Genomic DNA, 16,369 nt, shown 5'->3' on the forward strand with positions numbered 1-16,369 from the left:
CATGATCACTGAGGTCATGTTTTGACTCCACTTGTAGGTGATGAATGTTGTAGGGCAGTGAAAATCTCAGCCAGAGACTCAGCATGGCCCATCAGCCCCTATGTCCTTTTACAGCCCGATGTATATCATAAAGGGATAGGCCTGTTTGATATTTTAAACATATACTTGAAATATTAAATAAACCCATTAAAAAAGCATGCAGTCGGAAAACTGGTTTATGAATGAAACAAGATCAAGTGTTTAATGAAGCTGGTGATATTCTCTCTGTTCTTAATCATTGCTATTTTGGTGGACTACTGAGGTTCAACTGCCAAAGCTATTGTGAATCTCACTCAAGTGAAAAGGGAAAACAGCTTATTTATGGACATAATTATAGTATTATTCCATTCCAAATTATTAACATCTTGTCCGAACTCTTATTTTATCTTAAAAGTTTGACATAATCTGTTTATTACTGCTTTTAACACGATACGATTACAAACTCTTAATTTCACACTTGAAAATGTACAGCCAATATGAACCTTTATTTTGAAAGGTGCGCGTAGCCTTTTTCCTGTTGGTGAAGTGACGATAGAAAGAATGCAAATCTCACTCGCTGGTCCTGAGCGCTATAGCTGGCTTCGTGAAAGTCCAGTAAATTAACTATGTTATGTAATAGCTTACCTACATGAACTTTGCTTTTTTCGAGATGCACCCCCTTATGGTCTCTATTCCTTCTTTTCGATCGGAGGACAATGCCTTGGAAAGAGGATATACGGTAAGAATGTGCGACGCCTGAATGAATTGCTTGGTCAAAAAATTATATACAGTTAACATTAGGATGTATAATACCCCATATAGAAATACGTCTATTGTAGCGTACTCGTATAGTAACGTACTACACACGATACGCAACTCGTCATAAATGTAAACTACATCTCTGAATACCTGATCCCTTAATGAAATTGACGAGTTGGATATTGGGATGATTTCCTCCGTATCGTATAGGGGATGTAGGCTATTTTTTTGGGGGGGGGGGGGGGTAAGATTGCAGCGATGAGCTGTTGATTCTAATATCACAGGTGTTTTCTCGTGCGAGAACATGACCGAAATCAGCTGATCGGCTCTCACTACTAAGTGTAATGTGGCTTTCATATTCATATTCTCAAACGATTTAGTCGTGTTCATGATAACAACTGGTGGTGGGCAAATATTACCGCGACCAGGGCACATAAAATGGCATAATGGCTTTGATGTATTGTGGTATTAACACACCACTATCGTGAAAGTCAGTTCATTTTAGCTGATGACATTTAACATGCGGTGGTGGAACTCGAACCATGGGTAGGCTATCCACAAAGCCATGGAATGCCTTTGTAGCGGTAACGGTATTCTAGCTACGTCTGTTATCTTTGTCACTACTGATTCAGTTCCCTCTTGGACACAATCGTATCATTATTGTTTCCTTCTTAAACACCATTGTCTGAATGTTAACTTCTCTCGTTCCTGTAAAAGATGCGTAACTCACCACCATAGCTTTTACAGTCAGCGTACATTACACTTAACAAAGTAATACAAAATCCGTCAGGGTCGCACTAATGCCTGTGCTACACCCCATCCGTTATTCAATGTATTAAATGCAGCCGATTTAAGATAAATTAGGTGTGTTCACTTAACCACATGAGGGATTAACTGGAAAAGGATTTTTGGAAACCAGACCAATAGAATTCATTTTTTTTAACCTTCATTTAACCTCATTGCCTTGACGGGCACTTTGCACTTTTTGCCAAATATTTGTGTAGTTACACATTTCTCACGACCTGCATAATACAGATACTCTGTTCAGAAAGTATCTGTTGCTCTGTTCTTGAATATAATTTGAGTTTGATCCTGTAGAAATGCCTAATGTAGCTACAGAAAATATAAACACAATAATGTGATTATAAGAACATAGACGTAGATTTGGCAATGTGCAACACTTCACACAGTATATTACTGACTAAATAGTCTCTTCAAAATACTATGCATACAGATAGTCAAAACATATTGGCAATAGTGGGTCTTGGAGAGAGAAGGATTTGCTCACCAAAATAAGCCACTGACCATACAATCTTAAATATGTATTCTTAGCGATTTGAGATAAAACAAACTAACAAAAAACATCTTGTATATGATTAAGGGGCTCATTAATTTGGTATGTATTTCAAGAAGAGGAAACTACATCACTATTTTAATTTGTACCAAATTGTGTAATATGTGTATTTACCAGATTGAACCTTCAGGGGGAAAATACTCCAAATGTACAGGATCACACTGGACTCACCTGACCATGCAGCTTTGAACTTCTCATTTTGACAGGATAAGCTGAGCTATTAGAGTTCAGTCATTTGTCAGCTAAAGTCATACTTGTTTTTAGACTAAGATAGACTCAAGTAGATACCTAAATTTCCATTCCCATTCTTGTTCTGTCCATTCTAAATGTGTTAATCCACACGGACATGCCTGATATGCTGACATTGCTGACATTGATAGCAGGAAAAGGAAGTTCTGTACTCCAGGAAGACTAATTCACATTCTAGTGTTTCTTAATCTAAGGTTCAAGCATAGGACCTGTGGCAGTAATATCAAAAACAATTGATTGTGATTTGTGTGTAGTTTATGTACTCTTTTAGTCCAAAGTCCTGTACATTAAAAGACCGGTATTCTCTGTAAAGTTAAGCATGTATTTGTTTGTTGATTTCAAGGTACAGTCCGCAATTCAGACTTTGTTGCTGTCCAAGTCACTAAGTTTGTAGTTACAGCGCCAGGACTGTACGATCACCAAAGTGGACAGCTAGACAGAGGACCATGAGAGGCAATTTACTGAATTTGACTAAAAGTGTATTGGGTTAGAATCAGAGACTGGACCTTCAATGCACATATAATTGCAAAATGTAAACTTATCTGACACTTTATGGGTGAAACAGATGCACCATCAAATGCATTTGTGAATTATTTTAGTTAAAATCTTTTTTTTTTTTTTTTTCATTTTTGTCAGTACACGTCAGAACTTACCCATCTTAATAATGCCCCTGCATAGCACACTGAAATCTTTGCTGTCTTTTTTTCCTCAAGGTCTTCAAGATTGAGGTGCTAATGTGTGGCCGCCAGCACACTGTTGAGAAACGCTACAGCGAATTCCACACACTACATAAAGCGGTGATTACTCATAGATTCAGTTCCTTTTCTGCCAGCATTTCAGTATGAGCTATTGGAGTGCAATGTAGCTGCTCAAGCACTCCTAATCAAGAAGATGGGTGGGTTTGGGTTTGGTCCCACTGCTCTACTTCATTCTTGAATATCAAGAATGTTTGAAACGTATTGCAATCATTTCCTAATTGTCTTCAGTGTAAGTTTGGGAATAGGGTCCTATGAGCTGTGATGAGAAATTAGCTATACAGAGAGGTTTAAAGCATTCTCTAAATGCTCTCCTTTCAGCTGAAGAAAATAACCAAAGTTACTGAGATTCCTTCCAAACATGTGAGGAACTGGATCCCAAAAGTGCTGGAGCAGAGGAGACATGGTCTGGAGCTCTACCTCCAGGTAGGCTCTTTTCATCTGTGCAGTCCCACAAACCCCCACTACCCATTACACCCAGGATAATTGGGCTATGTGCCGTCCCACCATTTTTAATTTCCGACCATATATAATAATTAATAATTAACTGTGTCTTGTAAAATTCTGCTTGCTGCAAGTTGGTGGCAGTAAGTTGTTTACCTGTTGTCAGATCTAATTATTATTTTATGGCCTTATTTTGGTCAAAAGGATTTACTTTGAGGTAAAAATTGTCTATTGTTTAGGAAATGGAAAAAAAGAAGCCGTCAAGCACTCCATTCCCTACAAATGTTTTTCTTTCTACTGCAACCCGCTGTTTTTGTCTGGTTTTCTCATTCTCTCGTAGACTATAATCATGGAAAATGAGGTTCTCCCCAAGATTTTCCTGGATTTCCTCAACATCCGCCATTTTCCCTCGCTGCCAAAAACTGAGAGTTGTGGGTGAGGTTGTTGAATTGGTATTCTAGGATCTAAAAAGAGGACTGGGAACTTAATGTGCTGGCCCTTGAAACTGTTTTGAATGTAACTTTTCTCAATCTGTTTGAGATTTAAATTTGTTATTAAATTTGTTGACAAATGTTATGTCTCTTTCCCTATAGGTCATTTGACACTGAATCATATGAATCGAGGTAAGATTATCATTTTAACTCTTCTACAACTAACCTATAAATGCAGTGTTTTTCCTATATACACCATTGACAAATGTACATTGTTCAGAGTATGCATTAAAACAACAGTGTTTCATAAGCAATAGGCTAGACTGTTGAGAAGTCTGCTGTGGTGTCATACTGCTTGCGTCTCAACAGAAACCTGCTGACTGCTTTCCTCTCTCCCCACAGCAAGCTGACTCATCAGCCAGCCCTCCTCTTCCTAAGGGACCCCTATGTGCTCCCAGATAACCATGGTAATGAGCCAGCACCCATGTGTGCCAATGTAGGGAGGAAATGGCACGGATATTCACTGTTTTATAGGGGCACATTCCCTAAGCAGTTTTGTATGTAGAGATATAAAATGTTTTTCACTTAGTCAATGCAAAGTGTATACAAATAGGACAAGCTTTCTTGAGAAAGGCACACAAGTTATAAAGTTATAAAACTGCTGCACTGTTTGTGACACTCCATATGACAAATGAGATGGCAGAAAGCAAAGATCAGCCTCATCTCTGATAACCACACATACTGTTGTGGCGGTTAACCCAGGGAGTGATGTGGCTGTTGTGAAGTTTTCTGTTTGTTAGGCTATACATTTAGGCTCTGATTTATTTCTTTTTAAAATAAACTTTATATACATTATATGAATTCTTATCATTGTATGGAGTTAACTAAATATGTTCACCCGGGGAACTTGTGGTATCTCTACTTAGCCACGCGAAGTTGAAAGTGTGGGCCATGCACAAAGTGATAAGATGGGCTGTACAATTCTGTTTATCAGGGAAACGGTTGGAGCTAACTGCTCATGTTTCTCCCCAGAACTGTACACAGTTACTCAATGATTAGACTGCACAAACATTTGAACAGAATCCACACTGTGTTGCCCGGACATAAGATTCAACTTTTGTTGGGCAATAGACATGAACTTTTGGCATTTTGAACAATTTCAGCACTACCTTAGTAAAGCTACTAATGATTGTAGCAGTTACTTTCTGCCATTTGATCTGCAATTCACTTAAATGTATGTCCAAATGACTCAAAATGAAATGTTTAATTTAATTTGATCCTTTCCATATCTTGTCCCCCACATAGACACATTTCCTAATGTGGTCATCGAGGGAGTAATCCATGGAATGTTCTATCCAGACCTTCAGCCGAGGTAGACTGGAACATGAATGACTCCGGTGGCACTCCATGAAGAGGAAGTACACACTAACCCTGACCTCTACTTAAGATCGCACTAACACGTTAGAGGGACAAATTAATACAGATTGGAAACAGAAAAACAGGCCTTCACAAATCGACTGTCCCTAAGGTAGTACTACGTATGTATACTTCACAGCCTACACATTACCTCAAAACCAGTGGTGTCAAGGGTAGAAAAAGGGGAAATGTTGGGTGATTAAGTGAGCTCATGTAGGCTGTGAAGTTTATGGTGTGGTTTTTTTCATGTTTATTAATGTATCACTTTAGTTATGATCTATTTAAATGAAGTACTGCATGCTCTTCTCAGAAATCGGGCACAAAATGCCTTGGATGATAAAGGGAAACTGACCGTAAGTTAAGTCTGAATGTACTGTGTTAAAAGAAAGAGGGCATTCTCCACCCGTTTTTGCAACACAGACACTGATAGGTTGGCTTGTCAAAACTGTGTGATTGGATAAAGTTGCCGCAGTTTGGAGTCACTTAAGAGCTGACATTTGATTAATTGGTTCAGCACTCTTGGAAAAAAAACTGTTTTCCTACAATTGACTTCTGTGTATATTGTGTCGGTGGACTCACTTAATTTCAAGGCTGTTGAAGAAACTGTAACTTTGTTACTGTAAAGTAAACCTCAATGCATTGTTTAAATGAAATGAGGAATGAATAGTGACAGACTTCAGTGCATTACATGCTCTACGTGCATTATGTGCTGCATTCAGTACTGACCACAAACATTTACTTGGAATGGTAGATTTGCACTTCACTCTGAGCCAGTTCACTACAAATGATTTTGTTTTTAACAAACAGGCCCCTGTCTTTGTACCGTTTGTCTGGCCATCTAGATGTCTTAGTGATGGGTGCTGCTGACCCAGTAATATCTGACTGAAGCACTTTAACCTTGTCACAGTGATATCATGTGTGTTAAAGTGAATACCATGATAATTTCACAGCAATAAAATCTTATTCACGTACAAATGGTGATGCATTCTCATTGTGTGATGGTTTGCATACGCTTTTAGCCGATTTCACACCAATTCAAAACTGATTTTTTTCAAACCATAAAATCTGAATGAGTTTTTGTTGCTAGTGCTACTGCCGGTGAAGTTCAGTGTGCACAAACACAATGGCATACATGATGACTGGCATATATCTTAGTATGTTCCCCCTTTTGTATCACACAGGAATGTTGCCAATCAAACAGGGGCTTGCTACTGCCACTAAAAATGCTTAGTGTGCAAATTACAAAAGAGTTTGTGTTTGTTTCTTTGCTGAGTTGAGCAATAAATCAGCCCCCCCAATGTCTTTGTTAATATTTCACATTAATGCATTGTCCTGACAATGAAAAGGCAAACATGGGTAAAAAAAAAAATCATTACTTCAAATCCTTTTAAAACAAATCTAGCTAAGGCAAGTTGGGCTACTGCAGGGAATGACATGACATTCACAGTTGATCAAGTTTGCCCCAGTCTATGCCAAGTCTCTCACTCAACCAGTATTTATTCTGCCTGACCATAACTTGACTAGGAGTTCAGGGACCTTGTGTTTACGGAACTGCCAGTATGAGAGTTCTAGTTGACAGTATGGTGTCCAAGCCAGCATTTCTTGTAATGTCTCTTCCTCACTAAGCAAGGTCTAGCCCACACATGTTGACCTGTTCCTCTCATTGCCCAAACATAGGCTGAAAGTCTAACACCTTTCTTATCTTCCATAATTATCAGAAATCAGAAAAAGCAGCAATATTCCCGGGAAAAAGGTGTCAAGAACACTTACATACTCTCCAGTTCATGTTCTTTTATGGTTGCAGAGTATCATGTTACAAAACAATCTTAAACTTCAACCTTCAGTTCCATCTTAAAAAAAGCATTTGCAAAAATTATAACAAGACTCATCCATACAAAAACTCCATCAAACCCTAGGAATGTTCCAAATAGCTCAATCCCATGATAACACTTCAGTCAGTAACAGCGTTCTGCTTGGACCAAAGGCTCAGAGCTCATCATGGCCCAATTCAGCCTTTAAATCGTCTTCGTTGGTAGCCTGGGCCTCTGGCTCTTTCATGTTGGCAAAAGCCACTTCTCTCTGGAGCTGCTCCATAGGGGGGAGCCCAAAGGCCAGATTACGCAAGGCAATCGACGTCATCAGGAACCTGAAATTGCACACCGACAGATAGTTAACCTTGAGTTTGCACTAAAAATGGTTACCCCGTTAGGTACGGAGTCATTTAAAATTGACAACCGTCGTTTGGTTTAGGTTGGATATCAAATCAGGCAGACACTATGGTTCATTTGACAGGAATTGTATGTTTTTTTAAGTAACCAGATGCAAGTTTCACACTCACCCACGTCACAACATGTAGTATTTTTTCTAAATTGACACCCGTCGTTTAGTTAAGGTTGAATTTCATGCAGACACTATGGTTCATTTGACAGGAATTGTACTTTTTTAAAGTAACAAGATGCAAATTTTACTCACCCACGTCGCAGCATGTAGTATTTTTTCACAGAGAATCGTTTCATCCTTTCGATGAAGGAGGCCTCGCGTCGTTTCTTTACTTCCTTCATGCGGCGCTGTCGCTTCAGGAACAACTGAACGACGGGGTCGGTGGCGTTGACCTCTGCTAGGCCATCGTCATTATCAATCATGAGGGGCTGAAGCTCTGGTGCCAGAGGCTCCGTCTCTGTGGAACGTAAGGTACCAGACCAGTGTTACTACAGCACTGTGTGAGGAGTGTTTATGAATGCTGGATTGGGTACTTTGGTGGTGGTGGTGTTTGCGTGTCTGTGTGTGTGTACGTGTACGTGCGTATGCGTGTGTGTGTGTGTGTCTGAACTCGCCAGTTCCATTGCGAATGCGCTCCTGCAGCTCAGACAGCTTGGTGAAGTTCTGCTGGAGAGCCGCCTCTGTGGTGTTGACATAGATGTACATGTAGCAGGATGGCCCCTCTGACACAGTGTACACCTTATGGTAGGCTCCAGCTGGAAGCTGCTCTCACGCATGCAAATACATTCAAATACAAACAAGTACATTTGCATTACACATAGGTCTTATAGGTTCGGATCCACAGTATGTATTCATATTTTATATACGCTTTAATTAATTCTACGTTGTACTGTAGCGTCTCGAAATTCAGCGCGTTAAAGCATTTTGAGGTAAGTATGACTGTACCTTCATCTGTTCGCCTTGCTGCAAAGTGTAGTTTTTCTTTTCATCCACAATCTCCACATTCAGCTGACCCTGCAGCACCTGCACAGAGGTGTTGCCCAAATCTTCACTGACAAAGTTCTCCAGATGCAAGCCTGCAAAACATACACATCCACCCACATTACAGATCAGTAGCAGTAACTAGGAAATAGAGGAAACCACTTGAACTTGATTAATGTAGGATCTAGAAGTTTTTCAAATTGACTAATTGAAATGTATAACACTTGTTGTGAACTTAAAACATGGGCAACCTCTAAAGTAATCTCAAGCAATGGCACAGAGACTCACCAGGGAAGTCAGCGATGAAGACAATCTCTGTCTGATTATCAAGGGTGTCCTCAATGTCCTGAAACTTAGTCCTCCAAGGCGAGAGGTTCACCAGCAGGGGCATGAGCCAGGGATTTGGCTTAAAAGGTGACCAGTCAGCTTTCACTATATCAACACGAGGATCAAAAATCCTGCAGATCAATGTGAGGAGATTAGTAAAACCTTATCTGTCTCACTCTCAGGCAAGGATGAGGTACCATACAACCCATATAACAAGGTTAACAACGATTTTACAAAGTAAAGTAAGGCATTACTTTACACCCTAAGTTTGACAAACATCCCAATTTCCTAATTTAATAATAATACATTTTTAAGTGTCAGCTTTTAAAACATATGTAAAAATGGTTTTTCAGGGGAAAAAATGAAACCTAAAACTCTACACTTCACGTGTGAGTTGTCCTCATACCTCTGCTGGAAGCGCTCATTGATGGACACCCAGATGTCAAAGTATATCTCCGGTTCGGAGATGTTGTATCGTGGGAGCTGCTGGTGGAGGCAGGTGGCATACTGCTTCAGCATGTCCCCATGGTCCTTCCAGCGTTTGCTCTGTGTGAACACCTTGAGAAAGAGTTAATTCGTGATTAAAAACAGGAAACACTATATCACCACAATATATTGTCTGGGTCTCTACTGGTCTGTAAGGAAATTACATACATTACATACAAGTCATTATAGTAACTAAACTTGGCGAAGACTTGAACTGAACCTTACACATTCTGAATGACCTACACCAGGAACATGACTTAAACATGATGCTGATGAAATTCAGCTCCCCAATAACAACACAGCGAAACAGGCAGATTTAATAGCTGCATACACTTTGTCCAGAGTACCAGAGTATCCTTTAAGCGCACACACACACACACACACACACACACACACACACACACACACACACAAACACACACACCGCATCCTTACCCCTGGGTTAAGGTATCCAACCTCCCCTGTGATTCCATCCCGATAAGTGATCTTAACATGCTGGTGGGATCGTGAGTGAACCATCATGTCCCATGAGTATCCATAAAGCCCATTGGTCCAGTTGTTGTAGCCCTGTGTATGACAGATGGAAAGCAGTCTAAATAACACCCCAAACACAGGCTGAAAAAGACAAACTTCTAAATGAGTGGAATGACCTGTAGTTGACCTGAAGGCTCTCATCTCTAAACACCCTAGCTTTGTGCTATGGCTGGGGTTGGATGGCTAATCTTGCCATTTAACACTTTAAGGAAATGATTCTCCAGCAGCCTGTTATGTTACAAGTACACTAAGCTGAATAAGTCTTACTAAAGTTACATCTTCCTGAAGTTCAGAATATATACATGCTTAAACATAATTTGCACTATAGTTGCTCACACTGCTGATACAGCTGGGACTTGTATTTCTGCAGGGAATTTGTTGTATTTTCTGTACAAAGTTCATTTAGAAGTACTACATCTTTACCACACGGGTAAATGACAGGTTGGCTCGTTTTGTACATACAAATGAACATTAACAGAGAACAGCCACTGCCGGCTGATGGCCATGTTTACTTTGACTGAGCAAACACTGTCTTTGCAGCGAAAACAAGAGTAGAAAAACGTACTTTAGCTTGGCATATTCAATTCAACACACAAACTGAGACTTGAAGCCACTTTATATTGATTGTGTTTGTTCAACAAACCGATGACATTCTGTTTACCATTAGGAAGACCGAGGGATAAGGTTTAGGTCAAAGTAAGGAGCTAGTCATGATGGGGCTCTGATGGGAGTCTGAGGTAAGAGGATTAAGAGCAGGTTTAGGTTAGGGGTAGTTGAGCAGCTGGTTGACTGGTAGTTTGAGGTCGTTGTCAGGTATTTGACAAATTATAAAAAGTTTACTCACCAACCTCAGGCAAGTAACATTACAAGCATGCAGTTGTCTAGTAAAAGTCACAACACACATAACAAAGGTTCCCCCAGGCATCCATGTTACATTGGTGAAATGCACTGTGATATATTTAGAGAGTGGTTAAGTTCTTCAGTTGCATGACATACCTGTGTGATGAAGTGGGAGTAGGGCAGGAAAATCTGCTCTATGATATAGATTATGGTAAAGATTGCTCTGAGCTTGTGCTTCAGTCTGGGGCTGGAGGGCTTAGGGGTGGAGGCGCCCTCCTGTGGGACTGCAGACCCTGTCGGTGGGTTTGGGTAAACGCATGAGGAGCTGGTCTGTGATGGTGGTGATGTGAAGGGTAGTATCGGCCATAAGAACTGTGGGAAGTGGCCAAAGAAGCGTCTTGGCCAGTCAGGGTAGCAGAATAGGGGGCTAGTGGCCAACATGGTGTAGGCAAACATACCTGCACACAAACAAGAGTCCTTATTGATTTTTTTCATAACAGAGTGTTACAGGCCAAAAGCCAAAACATTGTACATCTAACTGCATTGCTATGTCAACATACACTATATCTTTGTTACATAGTTGTTTTCATATAACATTGTATTGTACTGTTTGAATTCCACTTTTTATGCAGATAGTTTTCTGTTCTTCTCACCAATGCTAAAGAGCTGGGAGTTCATGCAGTGAAAATAGGAGACAAAGATGATTGCAAAGGGGCGGGTGACGTCAAAAAATAGCAGGTATCCGGCTGTGAGGTCCAGAGCCAAACCGCCTCCATGAATCACCAGCAGACTGACCAGTTCAAATGGGAGGATCAGCCTGTGAACAGATACAAGCGGTCACATATGTGAAGTATGCATACTGCAACACTGTGCCGTTGGAAGCCCTGGAAGCTTTCCATTACATTTAGTTCTGTACTTTAACCCTGAAACAAACAGTGAATCACTGACTTTTTTATTTCGTGTTCTCCATTTCTCTGGTTTACACACCCACGCACAATAGCACAATGGTCAAAGAGTAGTGACTGAGAGATGACCATTCCACATTTTATCCTTATCATGCTTGAGGCAAACAATTGACATCACATCTAAGTGTACATTTGTGTCAGTATTTGCAACCCCTCGGTATTCATCAACGCTAGTTTTGGCATTTGGGCACTAACACAAAAACTGATTTTCAATGAGACTCAGTTAGACTTGAGGTAAAAAAATCGCTATCACAAATCTCTGCAGCCAGTAGATTTTGATGTATGCTTGGAATTGTTGTGTTGGTGTGGTTCAGTCTGGTTGTACTGACCAGAGGAGTTATATTTAGCTAAAATGTCCACTTCCTTTGAGCTCCACTCCTCCTCCCACTGCACTCCTGTTCTGACTTGCTCGTTGGTAACCTTCACATCTGCTTTGTGGAAATAACTACAATGCTCTTCTTTCTCTAATCCCTGTCAGTAGATTTAAAAGTGTCTTTCACTGCTTGAAGTTGTTAGACAACAGGAATCCCTCTCTTTTCCTGTCTGTGCTCAATCAACATTGTCAGGTTTACTCCATCAAACTCTCTAATAAAATGTGCTAATGTGCTAAATGTGCTCTAATAAAATGTGCTTACTTACTTGAATGGGTCAAAAAGCCAGTGGTGAGCGAGGTAGTGCATGGAGTATCCCTCCACCCAGTCTGCATCAAGCTTCTTGATTCCAGCAATGAAGTACACCATGAATATCTGGAAAATATGTGAAGATTTTGTCATTTTTCTGAATGTTACCACAACCTAATGCGTTGTGGTGAATGAATCACACTTCTAACTAGAGATGCATTTCTGCAAGAGAATGTGAATGTGATTGCACCGCAGCAACAGACAGCTAGATCATAACCTATTTAATTACATGGATGCTTCCTATGAGAAAAGAGATGGTTTGATTCTCCTACAGCCTGTTGTATGGGCATGAAATATAATCTAACAAGGTGCAGGAAAGCAATTCTAACACAAATGACCCACTGACATTCTGGCAGTCATAAGCAGACAACACAAACTTTGCTATTTAAATATGAGTCAGTCAGTTTTGAAGAGCGAGTTGATGGTCTCAGTTCATTGTGTGCGATGCACCTTATCGAGATCTAGGAAGAACTCAACCACTTTATTCCTCTGAAGAACATCTATTGTCTTTGCCCTCTCTCCACAGCAAGATATGGCAATCAAGACTCTTTTCATTAATGGTACAGCTGTGGTGGAATGACCTACCTAGTGCTATCCATTTCAGTGACAGCCATGGTAGCCCACATTCAAAGAGTCTCACAAAGCGTTTAAAGACTCGCCTCTTTAGAGCTCATCTGTCATTCAACTGTGTTTGTTACAAGCCCTTTCTTTTTTATACTGTAATAGTTATTAGTTTACTATGATCTGATAAACAATTATGTTATAAGCATTGTTTTGTATTGTGCATAATGCTTTTGTTGTTGTTTACCTCTGCCAAGGTAACAAAGCTGGTATTGGTTAAATAATACATACATTTTATGAAGGCTTAAGGGATATCTGTTGGTGTATTCCTGTAGATTTTGTTAAATACAAACTACAGTATGTATGTGCATGTGTGTGCTTGCTCACAGATCAAACATGGGAACGAGTGCAGTGCAAAATTGTGTCGAACAAAACTATGCAAGAACACACCCGTATATCGATGAATAGATACATCTTTATCATTACAATACATAAGACAGCATCTCCTCTGCAGGGGCAAGGGTGCACACACATTTCACATACATGTGCATTCTCTGTCTCCATAACACATCTGATTTGATTGTAGGTATAAGAGCATTCTCTGTCTCCATAACACATCTGATTTGATTGTAGGTATAAGAGCATTCTCTGTCTCCATAACACATCTGATTTGATTGTAGGTATAAGAGCATTCTCTGTCTCCATAACACATCTGATTTGATTGTAGGTATAAGAGGAATCTGTTGGTGTGTTCATATATTTTCTGTTAACCAAAGTATATGTTTACATGTGGTTTGGGTGATGAACACAGTATTACTAAAGGGACACTGTGCCAGTAACACAGTTATTAGTGAGGACACATACTTTTTTTAATGTTTCTGTCATAGTATTATCCCTACACACTTTATGCAATAGGATGATCCATAAAGGATTGCTGGCGCAATGACATAATAACTTTTAGCTGGAGACCAGACTGACCTGGAACCTAAGGAGTGTATAGTTCCACAGTGGAACATCAGCATTCCTCTTCCTGGCACTAAACAGTCCATCGATTGACCTGCAGTGTTTAATAAATGAAAATATTTAAACCACCATGAATACAAATAATCTGTGATCTGGATTGAACACATTTTGAACAGCTGAGATGACATCATATGAACAAGGTCACTCACACTCAGTGGTGTTTGTCAGCAAGGATTATGCAATTATTATTTACACAAACAGGAACAATGTTAGGAAAGCAGGAGGTGCTACAGTACCAAAAAGTCTACAAAGACAGAGCATACAGCAGACAACAAATCTGATCACTCACATCAACTGTCATTCCATCACTCACCAGTATCTGCTAGCGTCCATGAGTGTGAGCTGGGCACCAATTAGGCCATAGAGATAGGAGTGGTTGTTCCAGGCCGTCTTGTCCAGGAAGAAGATGTACCAGTAGGTGGATATGAACATGAGGCAAGACAGCCGATAGAAACATCCAAGCATGATGCCAAGTGCACCTGTGCAAACACACGCACATACATGCACGGGCAGATAAAGGTCATATTAACAAAACAAACCTCAGTTTATTATTGGACAATATAGCGTGTAAAGTCTGTCCCAGCCAGTCATTAAGTGGTGATATGGTACAAATAATCAGAACCTGTTTTGCCAGTTAATAAATGAATTCCCCCATGGCTGAATTGGATTAGCCCAGCTTCACCTCAACTGGTAGCCCACTTGTATTATACACTCACAACTCTTAAACAAACTGCTGTCAGTACAAAATATAGAATTGTTAACATTTTTGATGTGCATGTAGTTAGCATGTCACTAACCTATTAACATGATCACGTAGACTAAGTACATCCAGTCTAGGGGCAGAGGTTTGATGAAGTTGAACAGTGGAAAGCGACACACCGGCGCCCCATCCAGGAACTTGTAGTCCAGGTGACTCAGGCCTCGCTCCTGTGTAATGTCAATAGCCATCAGCATCCCTGAGAACCATAAGAGCATGAGACGAAGCATACAGTGTGAATATCAAGATGTTTCACTGTTTAGCCAATTAACTTAGCTGAACAACTGAGCAAAGACGTGGGTTTTTCTTGTGAGCACACTCCAGTTTGTCTTTTTCATATGTGTACAATGACTTCCTCTCTAACTACCAGATGGCCAAATTTAACCTTAGAGTGCGCTCCAAAACCTCCTGAGTTAACGTATCACTCCTTGTAAAATGTTTTTCTTCTTGACCAGTAAATACTTGACAAATGTTTGCTTTAAAGGAACATAACAAGAACACAGTTAACAACAGTTAACTATCCCTAAAATGTTGATGATAAAACAAGACAACATGATCCACTATTTTTCAAGTAATAAGGACCAAACATTCGACAAGGGTCTCCCAAAACATTCCATTCCTCTGAGACCACACTAGGCACATACCTGTGGCCCATTTTAGCAGCCTCAGCACAACTACAGGATAAAGCTGTCATTGACTGCTATTGCATGGGTGTTGCAAACAGTGGGAGACAACTGTAAATCTCTAGTCACTGACTACTTACCAAACACGAAACGGAAGATGCCAAGAGAGGCTGGGTCAGTGGGCCGATTCAACAGACACACAAACCGGTGCCAGGAGGACAGGTCCCCTTTCTCAAAGCCCAAAAGCCGCTTCATTCGGCTTTCTGTTGAGGTATTCACAACCGTGGCCTGTGTGCCCTCATCCCTGCTCTCTTCCTGAGCCGAGGCTGGCTCTACGTGCGGGGCACCTAAAAGGAGAATGTACAAGAACTTCCAGGCTAGATCCAGTTGAATTGGCATAACATTTTAAATGCATGTTTGCTAGCTTACAGTACCAATCCTTTGTGCGGAATAACACTCTTACATCGTAATTAAAAGGCCAATCTGAGACAATGCATTCATTTATTCTAAATTCATAAGGTAGCATAACTGAGGGGTTAGTGAACTTCCCTGTTGCCCTTCTAAGCAAATAATGTTGGCAACGGGTTTGCATATATTTTAGAAGTACTAACATGAGTGTTAATGTATGCTAGTGGAGTGTATTTGCTGTGCTCCTACCCGCTGCCACGTCTGATCCCCCTGCCTCCATGCTTCTCACTCAAAGGTGGACCAGGTGCAGGAAAGGGATACCAGAGCGGTACCTAGAATGTCGTCCTGTAGGCAAACTTTACTCTAGGGATGAGTAGAATCTGATTCTCCACACGTACACATTTGGGGACGTGTCATAACACGGCGACTGGTTTACACAACCACTGAGATGAACGATTACGAAAAGGACTAAATATCCCAAAATAAAAGTCCAAGTCAACAAAAGCCACAAATATATCCTATACAAAATATTTTAAAA

General features: G+C 40.4%; 2 protein-coding genes across 2 annotated transcripts; one reads left to right on the top strand and one right to left on the bottom strand.

Moving 5' to 3' along the window:
* Nucleotides 1-585: 585 nt before the first annotated feature.
* snx24 (sorting nexin 24) lies at nucleotides 586-6,352 on the top strand. Its single transcript, XM_080838278.1, has 7 exons — nucleotides 586-757; nucleotides 3,094-3,177; nucleotides 3,457-3,561; nucleotides 3,920-4,014; nucleotides 4,173-4,202; nucleotides 4,413-4,477; nucleotides 5,316-6,352. The coding sequence occupies exons 1-7, from the start codon at nucleotides 668-670 to the stop codon at nucleotides 5,384-5,386; spliced, it is 540 nt and encodes a 179-aa protein (XP_080694404.1). The 5' UTR covers nucleotides 586-667; the 3' UTR covers nucleotides 5,387-6,352.
* An 850-nt stretch (nucleotides 6,353-7,202) lies between these two features.
* Nucleotides 7,203-16,263, bottom strand: ggcx (gamma-glutamyl carboxylase). Its single transcript, XM_080838732.1, has 15 exons — nucleotides 16,081-16,263; nucleotides 15,564-15,770; nucleotides 14,841-14,999; nucleotides 14,357-14,522; nucleotides 13,999-14,077; nucleotides 12,419-12,525; nucleotides 11,468-11,631; nucleotides 10,971-11,272; nucleotides 9,876-10,007; nucleotides 9,361-9,512; nucleotides 8,916-9,085; nucleotides 8,592-8,722; nucleotides 8,261-8,408; nucleotides 7,899-8,103; nucleotides 7,203-7,572 (listed from the first exon to the last, which is right to left on the bottom strand). The coding sequence occupies exons 1-15, from the start codon at nucleotides 16,109-16,111 to the stop codon at nucleotides 7,413-7,415; spliced, it is 2,313 nt and encodes a 770-aa protein (XP_080694858.1). The 5' UTR covers nucleotides 16,112-16,263; the 3' UTR covers nucleotides 7,203-7,412.
* Nucleotides 16,264-16,369: the final 106 nt, after the last annotated feature.

Source organism: Sprattus sprattus (assembly GCF_963457725.1).
Source record: "Sprattus sprattus genome assembly, chromosome: 5".
Classification (NCBI taxonomy): Eukaryota; Metazoa; Chordata; class Actinopteri; order Clupeiformes; family Clupeidae; genus Sprattus; species Sprattus sprattus.

Coding starts and splice junctions, on each gene's coding strand:
- ggcx (XM_080838732.1), bottom strand. CDS start 16,111: ATGGAGGCAGGGGGATCAGACGTGGCAGCGG. Junction 14,078..14,356: donor ATGGACGCTAGCAGATACTG/GTGAGTGATGGA, acceptor TAAACACTGCAG/GTCAATCGATGGACTGTTTA. Junction 9,513..9,875: donor TTGGATACCTTAACCCAGGG/GTAAGGATGCGG, acceptor CTCTTTCTCAAG/GTGTTCACACAGAGCAAACG.
- snx24 (XM_080838278.1), top strand. CDS start 668: ATGAACTTTGCTTTTTTCGAGATGCACCCCCTTATGGTCTCTATTCCT. Junction 758..3,093: donor CCTTGGAAAGAGGATATACG/GTAAGAATGTGC, acceptor TTTTTCCTCAAG/GTCTTCAAGATTGAGGTGCT. Junction 4,015..4,172: donor CCAAAAACTGAGAGTTGTGG/GTGAGGTTGTTG, acceptor CTTTCCCTATAG/GTCATTTGACACTGAATCAT.